Raw genomic sequence first — 19,768 nt, forward strand, 5'->3', positions numbered from 1 at the left:
GCCACTTTTACACAAAAAGAAAAAATGCGAGATGGTGATCCCACCCTTTTCCCACCATTGACTGATTTCTATGGCCAAGCCAAAGGAGTAACAGAGGTGAGACAGACTGGACTTTTACACAGTGGACCTGCGTTCCGGAATCAAAGGGGCGGTGATGCAGCATATTGTGCACATATGGCGACACTGGCATGGATTCTGAAGTGGCCACTGACACAGTACTGTGGCACAAAATATTGGTTTGTCTATTACTACAAAGCCAATCAACACCCTTGTTATATCATGTCTAGACTGGTAACTTGTTACATCATGGAAAGTACCAAGGCAAGCAGATAGCAAATAGGTTGGTGTCAGAGACAGCAGAGATTTAGCTCAGTCTGTAACCTTTCGGACTGCAATGAGGACGACTCGGGTTTGATTCCCAGTAGCATTTTTTTCTGCAGATTTTCAAATTGGGGCGGGGGGGGGTGCACAGCAGCAACAGTGCCAGTAGGTAAAATCCGATATTGATAAAAATCAGCCACTGGGACAACATTCAGAGTGCAGAAGTCAGACCACAGCACTCAATAGGCTGAACTGACACAGGACTGAGAAGTCACACAGCACATCTAACATGTAGCTCCGCCCACCTTCTCCAGCCTTAATCTCACTGATTGCACAGAGCAAAGAACACCATAAAAGAACATGTAACAATATTTCCTATTCTATACTATATACTATCATTAATGTATCATTTCTTCCATCAGTTGTCACAGCACTGTGCTGGCAAAATGCACAAAAGAATGCACTGAAGTATATGCCATATATGACTACAGTACTGTGGCAACAAGAGGCTAATGAGTTCATGGAACAGTGTCCATGATCGGCTCTAGTACAAATGCTAACATTTGATTGGCTCTGTGGCAATAGACAAACCAGTATTTCATGCCCCAGTACTGTGGCAGTAGCCATTGCCATTTTTTACATTTACTTCTTAGATTTATTTATTCATTTATTTATTTATTTATTTATTTATTTATTTATTTATTGCCACTTACTGGTAAGGAACCAAATATGGTAACTTCACTGACCTTGATTTTCTACATAACAATAAAAAATGTGAAAAACTTCAAAAAAACTAATGAAGTCTTGTTAGGTCCTCCAATAATACACTAAAGTTGGAATTTCAAATTATGTATTATTATTTATTATTGTTAGTAGTAGTAGTATTTCTATGCACTATATAGGGTTAATACAAGCAATCAGATAAACCTCACTTTCTTTTTCTTTACAAAGTGCTTTCAATTATCAGACCGAAACTGTCTGTGTAAACTGTGTAAACAGCTTTGTGTTTTCAACACCACCGTCTGTGACTCACTTCAGCACACAAACATCCCAAAAAAACGCATCATAAATCTTGCATTGCATTACAAGTAGACGCAGACAACATTTCGATTATGTTGTCTGCATCACAATGTGTCTTTGAATCAAAACATTTCCACCATTTGTGTATAGATATACTAGTGAGCAGGTAAATGGATTTCAGTCTTATTCAGTCAGTGTGAGTGTGATTTTTCCACATACATTCTCCATTGTGCCATATCAAAATACCATAATGGCCAATGACATGGTATGCACAGTGTATGTGTGAGTCAGGTATACCTGTATATCAGTGTGTTTTGTTTGTCTCTTGCTTTGTTTAGAGCGGTGTGTTCTCTTTGATCCTCTGTTGAACCCCCTGTGGTTTAGTTGTGGCTCACTTTAAACGCTGTCTCACCGACTTGTCCATCTCCAGTATTGTGTTAGGCCAAGCTAAACAAACCAACACTCTGTGGAACCCGACACAATAGACTTGTCTCTTTGGCTTTACTTCGCCTGTTGTACACCAGAGTGGCTCAATTAAGAAGGTCTGAATGGACACGCTGTCTGGACACGCTGTCAGGGATATTGTGCACAATGGCTTTTCATGCTTGACATGCCTATTTTGAAATTGATTTTGTCTGTGTGTGTTTGCACAGGTTCAGTGCAGATACCATGGGAGCGCGCCATCTCCCCGAACAAAGTGCCCTACTACATAAAGTAAGTGCAACTTCAGATTCTACACAGTGAGATGAAATATACTTTTCACACACAAAGAAAGGAAAAAAAGATATAAAAAGATCTGAATTTGCCTGTACCGGGAAAACCTTTTCATTCGAATGGCATAATTTGTGCTTCATGCTGTTGTCAGGTCAAATAAACACTGTCTATTTCTACCATTTAGTTATAAAATCTAAAACTGCTGTAAAATTTTCCCTGAGGATGTGTAATAAGGCGTTCACTTACAGGGAAAACAAATAGTATGAACTGAGAAGGTGTTAGCGGAGGTTTTAGCTTTATACACCTACCCTTTGTAGAAAATATATTAAGCTAAGCAGCACGTTTACTCTGCTCCACAAACCAAAACAATGCATACATTTAAATGTTTCTGTCATACACAGAATTCATTGTCCATTTTATATTAATCGCTGTAAATATTCCACAAGTTTAGTGTTTAGTCTTATTTTGTTTAGTTTTTCCACCTCATATGTTCCATGTCAAATCAAACTGATTAAATTAATCAATATCACACCTTGACAGAATGCACTTAGTCCTGTATATAATAATAATAATAATAATAATAATAATAATAATAGCTTTATTTATATAGTACCTTTAAATACGAAGTTTACAAAGTTCTTTAACAGACAAAGCAGAGGGCACAACAGCAGGATGCAAGATACAAGTAAAGACACTAAAACAGAAGCAGCACAATAAGAGAGATGTGTACAGCAAATGCAAAAGCATGACACTTCGAATAAATTAAGTGAATCGGAGTAAAGAGGACAGGGATAACAACAACAACAACAAAACAACCTGAAAAAGAATAAATGAATGCACCTAACTGTTTTTTATTAATATTATCTAATTGTCACTGTATAAGGTGACTATGGATTTTTAAATTTTCTGTTCACATCAAGTATGTTTTTATTAAAAAGTAATATTATATTAAGACATTGTATTGCTTTTTGTCTGAATAAGATATTCCTAATTATACTGAATTAGATTTAACAAGTAAACAAAAGAACTAAGGTGTATTCTCCTTATTTATGTAACTTCTCAGATAAAAGATTGTTTTGTTTGTATTTGCTCACATTTTTGCTTGCCTTTCCATTTTTGTCTCACGTTTCAGTGGCTAGACATTTATTCTGGTTTTAACACTTGTAGCTAAGCCAAATGGTGGGAGATTTGTTTACAAAATACAAGGATATATGTTCTCTTTCTAGGGCTGTTTGTGGTTGGTGTACAGTGATATGATTGAGTCACAATTCATAGTGCTGTATTCTGTAGCATGGAAATTGGATTAGTGTTGGCTTTATATGTGTTTCTCCACAATAGGCAATGTATGGAACTATAACACTACAGTATATACAGTCATTTCTAGATCATCAACCATTTCTCTTGAGGTCGTCCCTCCTGAGGCCTCACCCTTTGAATTAGCTGCTCCGTATTATATTTTCCGCTCACTCTCTCAGCCATTCATCTTCCATTGTCAGTTCTGCATTATACCACCTCTTTATGACACTGCCAGTAAGATATTCATCAAATATTTGTCTTTTGTTAACACAACATCTCGTGACATACAAACTGTTCATGACTTAAAGTAGTTAAGTCATTGCCCATTTTTGACTTCATTTTGTTAATAACCCTATGAATGTTTCCCACTGCTTTAAGCATTTCGAAGTTTGCTCCTGTTGTAGCTGCTCAGTGTGAAATAATAATGTGAAAATGTTAAATTATTTACTTAATATATCATAAAATAGGGTCAACAAGAGATTTTTGCTGTGGAGAAAATTTCACAAATCTCCACTGGCTATGGGGGTTCATGCTGTTTATGACAAAAATGAATTATGATGTATGAATACTAATAATTTATCATGTAGTATGAACTATAGACGTATAAAAGAAGTGGAAAGAAGTAATGCAGCATTTCCCATCAGTTTATGGATGATCATTTTAGAGATAAAGAGGTTTGCATAAGTGACTATATGTGGACAAAAGAGGCAGGGCTGCAGCAATGTGAGCCATCTATGGGCCATGGAAGCCTTCTAAGTCTCTATAATAGAGCACCAGAACACTCCAAAATAAAACATATTTTAGAAAGAAATTAAGTGTTTGTCTCTATTTGCTTTGTGGAGCTAGCCTCTAGTGGCCATCAACAGTATTATAATAGTTCTTAATTGGCTTCATTGGAACCACAGTCTTTACTCTCATGACATGAGCACAGTAGGAATAAAATGACTTGTTACAGAATTGTAGATACATTGGTGAATCTAAATTACAAGCATATATTCAATCATGGTACATATCCTTATATTCCAACAAAATCACCAAGGAGTCAAATGGGATCCTTTGTGTAGGGTTTGAAATCTGCAGATTTAAGATATAACAATTTATATGGGTTAAGGGAATTAGAAAAATTGGAGAATCAATCACTTCTTCTGTATTGTCCATATTATGATGAGTTAAGAATATCTATTTAACTATTTAGATCAGTGTTTCACAACCTTTTTTGAGCAAATGCCTGTTTACGTTATCATGACCCTCCTAATGCCCCCCCCCCCCAAAAAAAAACAAAAAAAACCAAAAACTTTTCAGAGTGTGTGGGGGTTGTAGCGCTGCATAACAAATATGTTGCCTAGGGCGCTGTTAAGGGTTTTCACTTTCATTTTGCACTGCTCCGACAATCACTGACCCCCCCCCCCCCACACACACACACACACACACACACACAGACACAATCACGGACCGCTATCCCCCAGCTCCCACAGATGGTTTCCAGTGACTTTCTTGCAGCAGGGGCCCAACATAATTATGTTTCAGGGGTCCTAAAATTGGTAGCAGCACCCCAGTAGGTTGCATAAGTAGTGCCCCCCTCGAGACCAGGGATCGAACTTTACCACTGAAGACGGGGGTTCCACGACTTACCTTATTGCGCAGGACGGGGGGTACGGAAAGTCGCCATTGACATAACATGCAGCTTGACATTTATACTTATACAGACCAACACCCCTGATGGTGTGCCCCTTGGGGAGTGGTACCGCCCCCATTGAGAAACACTGATCTATATAGTGAAAATCCAGAGTTGTTGGGTGTCCTGATGATGACAGGCACAGCTGGTTGGTTTTATAAGTTGCTTGGAAACTGACATCAGAGAGGTTTGTTTGTTTGCTTGTTTAGTGAGCAGGTGTAGAAAAACAATGAAGACAGGGCAACACACTGAAGTCTCTCTGGATGTATTCTGTAGGGAACATTTATTGGAACGAGCTCATGAGAACAGTACAGGAGATTGAAGAATCTAGCTCTGAATGTACTTCCCACTGTCCAAACCTCATATAGTAGAAATATCAGATGGAGGGAGAATGTCTACAACTTCTATAGCCTGATGTTTTAAAGACAATATAGCAAGTGACACACATTTGAACTTATTCCTAAAGGAAATAGAAATAAATAGTTTTGGCAAGATATGTCTGTGAACCTTGAGCTGCAGACCTGTTTTCTGCAGATCCAGATGGAGGACAGAGTTCAGGACAAAGTGTGTAGACAGCTGGACCTCAGAACTACTGATGGATAAAACCACTGGTTAAGTTAGAATTCCTCTACTTAGCATTAATTTTAGTTCATTTTGATCTCTGCCTCTGGTTTCTTTACTGAGTAATGGTGTTTTATAAGTCTATTATGGCCTGGGAACATCAAATGTCCAAAATTGTATAGCAAAGCCAAAGTATATGAAAATGGTCTAGATTAACTGCTCTGACATCATTATGTTCTTTAAGGGTTATGTTGTGTTTGTTCAGTTTATATGTAATTGTTTAAATATTTATTGATTTCGTCTCATTTACTGAATGCCAACCTAAACCTGTTATCCAGACTGATTTAGCATTTTCTTTTTACTTAATATTTCACTAGACTGTCTTCTTTTATGCCAAAATCTTGTTGGGGGGAGTGTTTTGTACCAAACAAACAGTGAAGATGTTATTTGAAATGCTGTGGGAGCTGTTGCTTGAAGCAGTCGACTTAATTCTTCACATTTCCCTTCTTAATCACATCTGCAAATCACTTATGGCTTGGTTACAAAACTCTATAGCAGTTTGAAGAGCTGGTAGTGTTTAGAGATCTACCAACTACATATAGATGTATCGGCTTATGTTTTGACAGCAGTACAGTACATGGCATCTTTAACTGTAAAATCAAGCCAAAGTCTTAATAAATCTTGTTTTCACTGAAATAATGCTCGGTGCTAGGCACAAAAAATTGTAAATTGTTCCAAGAAGGTTTGGCAAGGTTTCCCTTCTGCAAACAAAATTAGGTACAAAAAAGTTTGTATGTGTCACTGTGAATTAATACATAATTTGCAGTTTTATGAGCTTTGCAGAATAAAACTGTTTTGTCTCTCCCCTGGGGGAAGATTTAAATGAAAAACCTTCCATTACCCAAATGTTTACACAGAACTGACCATTAGCAGATAAATTGTAAATGATTCTGAGAGGAACTGTATTGAGCTACTATGAGCTTTAGTTGCTGCACTCATCTGTTTATCTATTTACCTCATCAATATAATTCAGGGTGTCTCCGGCACATTTGAAAATTCACTCCTCATTGATAAAACCAGACTTAAAGAGCCTAAGTGTAGTATTGATATTAAAGTCTCAACAGCAGGGGAAGTCGTGGACCTGAACTCACGTAGGACGACCAGAACCACCAACAAATCAACACCATGTATCCACACATTGTATCATTTACTGAATGAGGTTGAAGATCATGGTCTACACACATCTGTTTTATGGTATCATCAAGATTTTTTCAAATGTTCATAACTTATTCTGTAAAAATAACCGTCATATAATCTTCATGTGCTGCATCAGCTGATACTTTACATTATAGCTTTGTCAGCTTAGCTCTGTTTTTAGACAGAAAACTACCACAAGTGGTGCCAGGCACAACAAACCCCGCCCCTCACACACATTGTAACTTATTTTGGCATTGATCCAGCTGATGTCATCATGTCTATGCGTGTGCTGATGTCAGGATATCAATTGCCTCTATATATGTGCCAAGCCTGAATTAAATTGAAACAAAATTGATGTATTTATAGACATTTGAAATTTCGCCCATTATAATTAAATGGGAGAAAATTTTTTTTTTTTTTAAATTCATAAAAAATGAGAACTTTGACCTACTTTTCCCAAAATGTAATTACATCTATTCTGGGTCACTGGCAATCTATAAACCAAATTTGGTGTGAATTCAACCAAGAGTTTTGCTGCTACAGACATGTGAAATTTTGCCCATTATAAGTAAATGGGGAAAAAAAAAAAAAAAATCATTAAAAATTTGAACTTTGACTTACTTTTCCCAAAATGTTGTCATAGCTATTCTGGGTCACTGGCAATGTATAAGCCCAATTTGGTGTGAATTCAACCAATAGTTTTGCTGCTAGAGTGTTAACAAACAAAGAAACAAAACAAACCAAAACCAGTAACCAATACCCAACAGGGTGGCTGTGGCTCAGTTGGTAGAGCAGGTCGTCCAGTGACCAAAGGGCTGGTGGTTCGAATCCTGGCTCCGACTGTCCATATGTCGAAGTGTCCTTGGGCAAGACACTGAACCCTGAATTGCTCCCAATAGGGCCAGGCAGCGCCTTGCATGGCAGCAGTCACCCGCTGGTGTGTGAATGGGTGTGTGAATGGGTGAATGTGAGGAATTGTAAAGTGCTTTGGGCACCATGAAGGCGTAGAAAATATAAGTTCAGTCCATTTACCCCTTGCCACCCCTTCAGGAGGCCCGGTGATAAGCCAAACATAGCCACCATTTTCTTTATGGTTTGTGTTGTCAATAGAGAGATCTGTTTGGAATAGTCCACACAAGATCAAAACTGTCATAGTTTAGTCTGAAGCAACAAATTGCAAACTTAGCAAAGTTAACACCATTATACAATTTTAAGCCTTCATAAACTTCATGATCAAACTCACTGATGTAGATGAAATGCTGTGATTTCAGCATCAGACTCCATTCTTTTCATGTAGATCTGTGTCCAGTGGTGAAAATAATAACAGTGCTTCTAGCTTTTATCACTTTGTCACTTTCTTTGACTCTAAAATTAGTTTTTTAATGGTTCTCCCCTTCCATCTGGTCACTTTCTGATGCTTTGTTCAAAGTTCCTGCAGTGTTCGTTTTCCTCACCATGGGAAACAGACAGAATGACTCACTACTCCCTCTAGTAGTCACATAAGTACAAATATTACAAATAGCCCCGTAAATGATTATATTGATACATGGTTAGATTCATAACTGTGCAAGCATCTGTACAGTAAGTTCCTCTACACTGTATTTATTTTGTGATAATTAACAAAACCTCAGGGGTCTTGCAGTCCAGGTATTTATGGGTTAAATTTCTATTCCAATGGTGGCGAGAGTAGTATCTGATTAGCACTCCACTGGGTACCAATCAATGATTACTCAGTTGTTATGCTTCCCATGAGACCCCTGGGTATTTCATGGTGAACTTTCACTGAATTCGCTCATTGGCTGCAGCCTTAGTGAGGAGCTGCTTACATGTACCACTGCTGGCTAAATGGAAGGTCACTGAAAGAGTACAGACCTCTGTCAAGGTCAGTAGCCTGCTCTTCCCCTCATTCCTCAATATTATTAAATCAGAAACAAACTGGAATTATGACCCATGTTTTACTCCTTTGTGTCAGTTAAAGCCACAGGTTAATTAAAAAGACTGTTGCCAAGGAAACAGGTCTTGGCTTTAATTTTTCATTCGGTGCCAGTTGGTGGTCAGTTTGTTTGTTTGTTTGTGCATTTATTTGTGGGTTTTTCCCAGATGGAAAAAAAAAGAAAAGTGAGGTGAAAAACAGGTATTCATGTTTCTGCCATGTTTCACAAAAAGCAATGCATTAGTTCCTGCTGCCAGAGGGGACTGATTTCACAATGCTTATAATGTAATTCATATATATGTTAAAGTAAGAAGAGAAAGAAAGAATATGGAATCAAATTAAGATAAGATAAGATAAGATAAGATAAGATAAGATAAGATAAGATAGTCCTTTATTGGTCCCACAAGGGAAAATTCCAGATTTACAGCAGCAATAGTGGAGTACAAACAAAGCACACAAGAGCAAAAAAGAACAAAATTAAATCATAGCTATTAATCAGAATGTTGTTGATTACAAACATCTGAATTAGATCCGGATGATATGGCCAAAAAATTAATAGAGTTTTTTCAATATGTTATGGATGATTTTCATAGACTTTATTCTTAACACATGAATCATAGAGAAAACCTTTAGCTTTGTTGTTTTTTTTAGGGATGAAATAAGCATATAGGCCTATATTTATTTCTCATTCTCTTTTCTTCAGATAGAAAAAGTAAAAAAATAGAAGAAAAATGTGTACATCCTTAAAAGACACATAAAAAACTCAGCTACATGGGTTGAAAAGGTTAAAGTCAGTATTTATTGTGACCCCTGACCCCATGACAAGAAACAGCATAAACAGTTAAAAACATCTGACATGTATTGAATGACACCTTGTGTAAAAAACATCAAAAAATTAATACAATGAATATCACATTGTCTGAACAAAGGGGTTAAAGACATGTTAAGTGCAAATTTAAGGGAGGTCACACGAAATACTACCACTTTGGTTTATAGAAGCTGTTTTTATCTCTGTACATATGTCACATATATACAGACTGGATCTTAACCCATAAAGACCCAGTGCTACTTTTGTGGCAGTTCCCAAATGATTTTTTTTCTCTACTTTTAACTTCTGTTAAGTTATTCATCACCATTTATTCTAATATTATGCTCTGTATTTTTGCGTTCTTAAGTGAAAATCAGGTATTTTTCTATATTTCATTTACAGATTATGTCCATAAAAGCACAAATTAAAGTTGAATGTTGTTATATCAAAAACAGAGAAAATGGAGGAAAAAAATGACTTTTTCAGTAAAATATATCATTAATTGAGTGTCTCCATCCAATGAATCAATGTTGTACAAGATGACATGTTTCTACGGTAACTACGGTGCTTCTGAACATCCAAACGGGTCATATCCGATGACCATGAAAAGACAAACTGCATTTTACACCAAATATTTACATGTATTGATAGGATTAGTGGATCAACAGTTATTTAACTTTTTATATTAGCAAATAATTTTGGTCAACAGTGGATGTTTGGGTCTTTATGGGTTAATACAGATACAGAGAAATGCAAATGTATTGTCATTAACTTCACCAAACCAACAAACCTGTTGTTGGCCTGTGCTCAGTACTGTATGACTGGAGAAACACATTCAGAATTTGCAAATAGGATATGTTATAGGATATTTTTGTTGAGAAGAAAGGTTTCCAGAGTAATAATCTTGATTTTGTTATGTAGACATTTTTATGACTTTCAGGAAGCAACACCTTGATTAAATTAATTCATTTTTTCAGCATGCTGGTAATACTTTAGTTCAGAAATCAGTTCAAATAACAAGAATACCTCCCACACACTGTCTCATTTCTTTCAGCTTTAATGCAATGTTTTGACCCTTTTGACCTTTATCAGACATGTCAGGCATCAGACATACCTTGCTGTTTCTATAGTACACCTTTCTATGTGTTGCATATCAAAATGTACAGAGCTTTTTTTATTTTTGTAATTTTTTTTTCATAAATTTCAGGACTTATAAAGGGTTCTAACTTCAGAATACAGTTTGGTTTGATGCATACTTTTAAATGTTAAATCTTTATTGCTCATTTCAAAATGTATTAGAAAATTAATAATATGTAATAAGTTGCATGACTTCGATGAAGTGATTACAATCCAAGTGTCACATGAATTATTACAGTGTTTAAAGATAATAATCTTTAACCTGTTCCATTTCAGTTGTATCCTGTGAGCTATGTTTGCTCAGTGCATGTGTGTCTTTGCAGGGATTTCATGTCCTTTCATGGTATACCTTTGAAATATTTTACTGGCGTGTTACCAGCAGTATACAGATAAGTTAGTGATGTGTACCAACGACATGAAGGAGCACTGACTTGAAATGTCTGCGCTTTATAGGCTTGACATCTCTTGCAAACAATGATCACCCCCTACCTCACCCTCCCACTTTTGTCTCTTTCTGTCTCAGTTACATCCCTTTTAATCTCACTTCGTTCACCATCTGCCTCACCTGTCTGTCTCTGCTCCCTTGGCTCATTTATTTTCATTTTACCTTGATTTTTCTAGCCTGAAAACGAATAACTCCTTTCTCATTTTCTCCGTGATCTCTTGCTCCTTTGTTTCATGCGCGTTTTGTTTCCTCCCAGCCACCAGGCCCAGACGACATGCTGGGACCATCCAAAGATGACAGAGCTATACCAAGCACTGGGTGAGTAAGGAGACAATTAAAGAGCCCTCCGAGTCATGCTCAGGACCCCCACAGGGCTGCAGGAGCACCACTAACACAGCACCACTTGCCTTTTGCTTTGAAGGCCCTGTCACACAGCTCATTAAGGGCCCTGTACTTCAAGCACCTCGGGGACTACATTGCTACTGTCATTAACCTATGAGGCCCGATTTGCCAACACTCTGATTGCTTTTTGCTTTCCCTTTAATTAATTGTGATTAAACGACATCATGTGTTTTACTCTTAATCTGATTTGGCAGAGAGAAGTCACAGGGGAGATAGGACGACTCTCGCATACATACGCATGCACGTGGATAGACATTAGTGTTGACATAATATTGGCAATACACTATACATCTAATTACTTTGACGGTGATAAACAAGAGGAAAGATAGTGATGTCTAATTCCTTGATGGCAGCGGCCGAGCAGTGCAGGATAAGTTTGTTTTTTCTCATCTGTTCATTTACTTTAATCTCTCTTTATCTTTCTCTCTCTCTCTCTCTCTCTCTCTCTCTCTCTCTCTCTCTCTCTCTCTCTCTCTGTTAGCGGATCTGAACAACATCAAGTTCTCCGCATACAGAACAGCTATGAAACTGCGGCGGGTTCAGAAGGTGCTGAGATGTACGTACAGCTTTTCATCACTGGTATTTCACTGTGCGTCTCTGGAATGGCTGGTCATGTGATATAATATTATCCCGCTTCATCAGTGATCCACTGTGACAAGCTCTTTTTGAGGATGAGATTCAACGATTAGCCGAAGCCCGTTTCGTTATGAGATTGTCGAAGGGATTATTTCTCCCTTCCACACTAGTTGGTAATGTAGTTCAGAATGTTCCATGCACTCTGCAACTATTGAACTGCAGCAATCAGTATCGATAAACTCAAGAGCCACTCAGCCACCTGATTCCTTCTCCATTTTCATCAGTGCCTCTGTCATCGGGATACAGGGTAATTAGAGCTATTAATTGGCCCATTTACCTTACAAAAGAGGAGGCAATTAGATTTCCCTGCATGATTGGGGCCTAAGTGTCACTTTCAGCCACTTTTCTGACCCATGGCAATTCCTCCTTTGTGTTTTCCATTATATTTTTGCCATCATCTTTTGTTAGTTAGTTGTTGCTCTCTTTAATTCTTCACTCAACAGCTCTGTTGCCCCTTATAAGGAATTTTTAAAAGACAATAAAATAATGATAGTTTGGAACAGAAAAATAGCCTAACCCTCCTAAAAATAAAATTCTATACTGCTGGAAAATGCATGTGCTTGACTTTACCAAACAGTGGGTAGCTGTTTAACTACACATTTAAGTCAAATTAATGAATCTCTTAAAGGTGGGGTGCAAGATGTTTTCTTGGAGCATTTTTCACTATATTGCTGAAAATCCCCTTCACACCCCGTTTACAACCAATTAATTAAATGCTCTAACACAAAAATAAAAAAAATTGATTCACCTGTGGAACAGACAGGACTGAAAAAATACCATCCAATCATTTTGAGTGCCCAAATGAAATGATTGAACGGTGATATGTCTATCAAAGTCAACTGCCATTTGTCCCTCCCCCCTCTGTGCGTCCCCCTCTTTGTGCATGAATCGTGTGTTCTCAGAGGTTTGGAGCAACTGTACAGGAAACAGAGCCAGAGCCTGGCTAGCTATATTAGCTATATTAGGATGGAAAGTTCACCAGCAAATGGTTTTGTCACTAACATAAATCACTAGGAAATGTAACGTTAGCCAGATAGGTATGAATTAGGGCTGTTTTGTAAGAGCGGGGGTGTTGGAGGAGACAGAATGAGCTATGCATGGATTGGGACCAGAGATGTAGCCCGAGCTGGGGTCGGAGCCTGAGCCGGACTGGAGCTGGGGCCGGAGCCAACGAATTGTTGCTGTGCAGCGCTCATGAACCCTCAGGAAAAATCAAATCAAATTTTATTTATATAGCGCCAAATCATAACAAAAATTATCTCATGACACTTTACATATAGAGTTGGTCAAAACCAGACTCTAAGCCAAAAAGCATTGTGCGTGCCAGCACTCTGGAGGCGTGGCTTCAGGGGGATGTCTGAAGAAAGGGGTTTGGACTTTAGAATTGAGCATTTTCAAAATGTAGCTTGCTCGAGCCGTTTTTCTAAGATCTCATACCCCCCCTTTAATGTCAATTTCAGAATTTTGTCTCAATTCCAGCTGACATGTCTGATACTAATCATTGCTGACTATCTCGGTCAAGGTCTGCACATAGTATTGAAAATGTCCTCTTGGTGCCAATTATCTAACATCATGAAAATACTGTACATATTTACTGCATATTGGGTTTAATATACAATAAACCCCACGGTATAAAATAAAACCTATGAAAATATGACCTTGCTCAGTTCTCCCACATCTGTAGCACCCTCACCATAAGATAGCCCCCAAAGAAAACAATGTTTGAGATATATTAAGAAAGAACCAATCATATTCAAGGTAAAATGTACCAGCTGACCTTCATCAGTTACTAACATCACAGCAGTGACTATGTTGGGAAACCAGCTCTGAAGTGTATCATTCTTGCTTCAGTGCATCAAGACTACTGCAGAGCTTTGAAAGGAGAGAAATGGTGTAGATCAGTAGATGGGTTTTAGATTTAGAGACTAATTTCTACTTATCTTGTGTCATTTTGGATGTTGCAAATGGTTCCCTGGCTCTGTGTAACTGTGTGAGTGAGAAAATGGCCTGTTATCTTAGTGCAAGTCATAGCATAAGGACAACTTTTTTTTGGCGGCTCTTTTGGAGAGCAAAGACTTAGTCATTTGGCCAGTGTTGGTGTTTTATTTACCACTCACAATGACTTTCAGTGTGCGGGCTAACACAAATGAGCCGGTCAGTGCAGAACTTGATAGTTTAAACTGTGACTGTAACTGTACATGTATATTATTTTAGGTGATCGTCATGTTTACAGTAGGTTTATGTGTAAATCTCATCTCAGCACTCTTCTAAGCTGATCACTGTTAAGTAGGATTGGGCTGGTGTAAGATTCTCAAACTTCTCAAACTGATTTGATATGAAACTAAACACAGGACCAAACTGATAAACTGGGTTTTATTAGGAGGTATTGCACTTCTATTGAGCAAAAGAGAAGAAATGAGACTACCAAAGCCCCTTACTGAGGGTGTAGAGACTCTAGTACACCTGCTGGCAGTAATACATCTATAAGCCTGTTTACCAACTATCAATGAACAGAAGTAATAATGAAAAGAGAAAGCAGGACCATCTCAAGTGCAGTTGAGATTGAAGATGATTATGTGAGACTAAATCTGTACTGCAGTGAAAACTGCCATCACTTTTTTTCTGCAGTATTTACACAGAGCATCTTCGACATTTTTCATCACATTTCTTTTGGCCACATTGCCATATTGGTGCAGTTTTAGTCTCTTATGTCTCCTCTGTTGTCACTTTAATAGTCACATAAACTTTCCAGTAAACAAATATGCAACACAAAAACAATAATAATCATGCTGAAATATGAGCCTTCTTTGTGTTGTCAGCCTCAGCTCATTAGACACTAGCAGACTAACAACAGCTAGTCTGTTTATAATGATATAATATAATATAAATAAGCAAAATATTATAGATGGCGCTTTAAGTGTTAAGATACAGGACCTTTAAGTTAATTTAATTCGTAAGGAAATACATTCTCTACTTTTAACTCATCCTAGTACATAAGGAATAAGCTTCCACTGTGCGATGCCCAGAGACCAATTTTAGACCACAGCCCATACCTTGGTCATGAAAGAGAATTAGCATACAAAATTCTAGCAGGGGAAACCAGAGTGTGACACTGGAAAAAACCCTGTTCTGAGGTGCAAATTCATTAGGAGTCTTCTGGCTGTGAAGTGACAGTGTTAACTACCAAGCCACTGAGTTGGCCAAGCTGAACTGTATTCTGTATTTCTTTTTTCAGTCCGTCACCCATAACTTCCCTTTCTCTTAACTCCCACTAACTCCAGATCAGCCCCCATTTGCAGTGTCACAAGAAACACATATTGCATTTTCTTATTAAGATAGCAGTGATAGCAAGTCTTTAAAAAGTGTTAAAAATTCAGTTTTGCAAATGCTAGACCTTTAAAGTAATTAAACATCATTAAGTTGGTACTTCTGAAGTCTATTACCACAAATGTTTTCTGATTTAATTTATTCATAATTTAATTTATTTTGTCAGTGTTAATCAAGCTCTTCAATGTGGAAATCCAGATTTCTGATACTGCAAAGCCACTGAACACACACATTGTCATTTTGACTTACACTTGTTCTCCCTTCAACAATTCAAGGATTCAAGAACTCAAGGAATATTTTTGTCATACTAGCGCATATTTACACGAGATGGCATGAAATTTGGTACCCAAGGTCCCAGATTTAGCCCAGTAAAATCTATATAATAAACAATATATACATAAAAAAGGCATTTGTATAATAAAAGATGACCTAAAAACACTTGTGTGTGTGCAAAATACAAGGAGAAGAAGTCCGATTTGCCGCTGGCCTGTATTGTACATAATAATGTGAAGTAGTGTTCATCATGCAGGGATGAAGGATATGTGGTAGGGGTGGGGGGGTGGGATGGTGTTGGGACTACAGCGCACCATTGAAGTTCATCAGTCTAACAGCTTCCAGACAGAAGCTGTTTCTCAGCATGGTGGTCCTACTCCGGATGCTCCTCAGCCTCCTGCCTGAGGAGAGAGGATCAAAGTGAGGGTGTGCAGGTATGGGCGGAGTCCTTGATGTTGCAGAGAGCCCTCTGTCTGCATCTGCTGGTGAAAATGTCTGTGGTTGTGGGAAGGCTGGTGCCCACAGTCCTCTGAGCAGGTTTCACCACCCTCTGCAGTGCCTTCCTCTCTACAGCCGAGCAGCTGGTGTACCACACCATGATGCTGGTGCTGAGGACACTCTCCACCGCACATCTGTAGAAGCTCCACAGGACGGAGCTCCCTAGTCAAGCACACTGCAGCTTCCTTAGGAAATGGAGACGTTGGTGGGCCTCCTTTAGCAGACAGATAGTGTTGTGGCTCCCGGTGAGGTCCTCGGATAGATGAACCCCAAGGTACCTGAAATTGGAAACCACTTCCACAGCTGCTCTTCCAATGTCCCTCCTGAAGTCCACCACCATCTCCTTGGTCTTCTTCATGTTGATGCAAAGGTGGTTGTCTTTGCACCAATCCACCAGATGTTCTACTTCCTCTCTGTATTTGGACTCATCGTTGTCTGTGATGCGTTCCACTACTGCTGTGTTGTCTGGAAACTTCAGAGCAGTCGTAGGTCAGTAGTGTGAACAGGAGGGTGCTCAGCACACAGCCCTGGGGGGTGCCAGTGCTAAGGGTGATGGACGAGGAGATGGTGTTGTGGATCATGACAGTCTGTGGTCTGTTGGTTAGGAAGTCCACAACCCAATTCCCCAGTGAGGTTCTCAGCCCTAGGATGTTCAGCTTCTGCATCAGGGTCTGTGGGATGATGGGATTGAAAGTGGAGGTGAAATCCAGGAAGAGCAGGTGGACGTAGGAGTTTCTGCTCTCCAGGTGGGTGAGGGCTCTGTGGACCACTGATAAGATGGCGTCATCAGTGGAGCAGTTCTTCCTGTAGGTCCACTGGTGAGGGTCCACAGTGGCATCGATAGAGTTTTTAATCTGGGCCATGATCAGCTTCTCAAAGCACTTCATGACTATTGGAGTGAGGGCTACAGGCCAATAGTCATTTAGACCTGTCACTGTGGAGCTCTTGGGTACAGGGATGATGGAGGCAGTCTTCAAACAGGTTGGGACCGATGCTAGTTGGAGCGAGGTGTTTAAGGTGTCTATTAGCACCTCAGTCAGCTGGTAGGCACAGTCCTTCAGTACCCGTCCTTGGATGTGATCTGGGCCTGCAGCTTTGCGGGGCTTGATTTTTTGCAGGGTCTTTGCAATCATATGCTACATAGAACCAGTCTTTGCACAAGACCACATGTACACTGTCAGTCAGTGAAAACTTTGAGACCGTATTTTTCAGCATAATTTTTATTTTGAAACCCTAAACTGGAATTTTTTTTCATGTGAATCATTTGTTTAGGATATTGGCATACAAAAACAAAAATCTAAAGTTTCAAGAATAATTTCAAAACAAAAAACTTAACAAAAAAAAATGGCACCCGCCAAACACACAGTCACAACAGTAGCGGTCCTGGTCTTGAGTTGTCACTCTTTCTGGCCCTGGACATGGTCTATTGTCAACAGAGCCTGTGGTGTTGTGGCGTTCAACCAGGTTTCTGATTGTGGGTTGGGAACAGCCCATACATAGGCCTGGCTATATCACTGTAGCTCAAACCAGCCTCCACCATACCCAGTGCCCAGAGACGTTGTTCACATGATAGACGTGGCATGATGCCGTTCACTGGACTAACAATGGTGGCCTTTTTTGGGCCTTTATATAGGCCTTCAAAACCAATCCTCAAATTGTGCAGATACCCACTGAGTATTACTCAATCTGTATTTGGTCCACTTTTGCAAAGAGACCGACCCATGTGCAATGAACCGTGACAACATGACAACTCATCATTATCTCAACTACCCGAGCACTAAGTCATCAATAAATCCACAGTGAATAATTACAACCCTCCTACAAGTAGAAATATGCATACATTTCTACCTCAAAGTTTCTAGTGACTGCCAGTATAGGATTTTGATTAATGTATGATGCTTGAATATGAAAAACATAATTTGACCCAAACTGAGAGAAAAAGTTCTCATCTGATTTAACCCTGTTAATATTAACAGATTTCTTTCACCCTCTGTCTCAGTCTTTCTTCTTCTTCCTTTCCTGTATTAAAAACTCAGTGGGCTCAGACCATTGTGCAAACCTCTTCCAGTGACTTTCTGTCTTTCTCCGTCCTCTTATCTCAGCCTCTTCTGGTCCCCTCGCTGACACCCCTACAGAATTTAATTGCAAACCTGCCTCGATAACTGCAGTATTTTCACTCTGTCTTGCTGCACACTTTGAATGATTGAGCAGTACTGTACAAGAGCCTGTCAGAAATACATTTTTATGTGATTCTCTTCCAACCCAGAGAATAGCGCTGTTATCTTCCCCCTCTGTTCTGCCTCATTATCGTGCTATCCAATTATAACCGGCATCGACGGACACCCTTTTAGATCCACTCCTAGGGATGAGCCATCAAATTAGTTTAGAAGAGTAAAATCAAATTTGTGTCACTGCTCTTGAATCATCTGGTAGGACTTAAGTGGGCAAAAAGAGTGAATAAGCACTGCTGTCACCTGTACTCTCATTTAGTGAGGTGAGGATGACTGATCCTGCTTCATGTCTGTGTGTGTGTTTGTGGTACAAAGTGAATGTGTAGATGCATGAATGAATATGCAGCCTGTGATCTGTGTGAATGTGTATGCATTCATACCTCAGACAATGTGAAAACAATTTTAAATATCAGAATTTTACACACATTTCACATGAAAAGTGTTTAGCAATAAAAGAGATTAATCTAACAATGTTCTTTGTCTCTAAAAATCCATAGAAATAGCCAATCAACACCAAGATGAGAAAAGAATATTTATTTAGTAACTAACTTATCTATCAGTTCAGTCTGCAAACTGACAATAAATATTTGATACAGTTGATTTAAGTTTTGGGCTGAATTATTCCACAACCAAAATTTTTCGTTTTTACTGTAAGTGCATGTCAGTCCCTGTTATTGGTATCACAATAATCAGTGTCAAGTCTATCCAGAACAAAGTTGGATAATTGATAAAAATTGTATTCTAAATAAACTGCACTAACTTTTTACAATCCACATAAAGGGCATATTTGGTAAAGTTTAACAACGATCGGTTCATTTCTATGGAATACTGTCAGGTCATAAAAATATATATGAATCAGTATCTTGTAATTATGAAAAATGTTGATATTACAAGGTATTTTTATTTAAAAACTAAATATTTTCACCTCATTATGACACAACTTGCCAAGTGTGAAAATCATATTACCATCCTTCTGTAGAGCCACATGCACCTTAAAATAATTATCAATGTTTCTATAGAATCAGTAACAGCTGAATCTCACCATTTAAGTTGAACACATGTTTTAATATAGTAGTTATCATGCTATTACATTAATTATTTGACAACAACTTGATGTTATAGTGTGGTAAATGTATATGCTGTAATACCAATAAATTACTGTGTTTTAGTATGAAACTATGCTGTTTTAATGTGAAAAGATGTTATAACGAGAAGCTGTTCATGTTATAACTTAATACTTATTTGTTTTTCTGGCTTTGGGTCAAACAGCATTGCATTTTTGTACATTTGAAGT

The 19,768-nt window shown here is 38.4% G+C and overlaps 1 protein-coding gene across 2 annotated transcripts in view; it reads left to right on the forward strand.

Annotated features, from left to right (window-relative positions):
- drp2 (dystrophin related protein 2) overlaps positions 1–19,768 on the forward strand; it is a 105,658-nt gene that overhangs the window by 49,917 nt on the left and 35,973 nt on the right. For both annotated transcript variants that reach the window (XM_030144770.1, XM_030144769.1), the window contains exons 9-11: positions 1,995–2,055; positions 11,364–11,425; positions 11,991–12,065. In XM_030144770.1, coding sequence (XP_030000630.1) covers positions 1,995–2,055; positions 11,364–11,425; positions 11,991–12,065 — 198 coding nt within the window. The remainder of the gene's footprint in view (positions 1–1,994; positions 2,056–11,363; positions 11,426–11,990; positions 12,066–19,768) is intronic.

Source organism: Sphaeramia orbicularis, chromosome 10 (genome assembly GCF_902148855.1).
Source record: "Sphaeramia orbicularis chromosome 10, fSphaOr1.1, whole genome shotgun sequence".
Lineage (NCBI taxonomy): Eukaryota > Metazoa > Chordata > Actinopteri > Kurtiformes > Apogonidae > Sphaeramia > Sphaeramia orbicularis.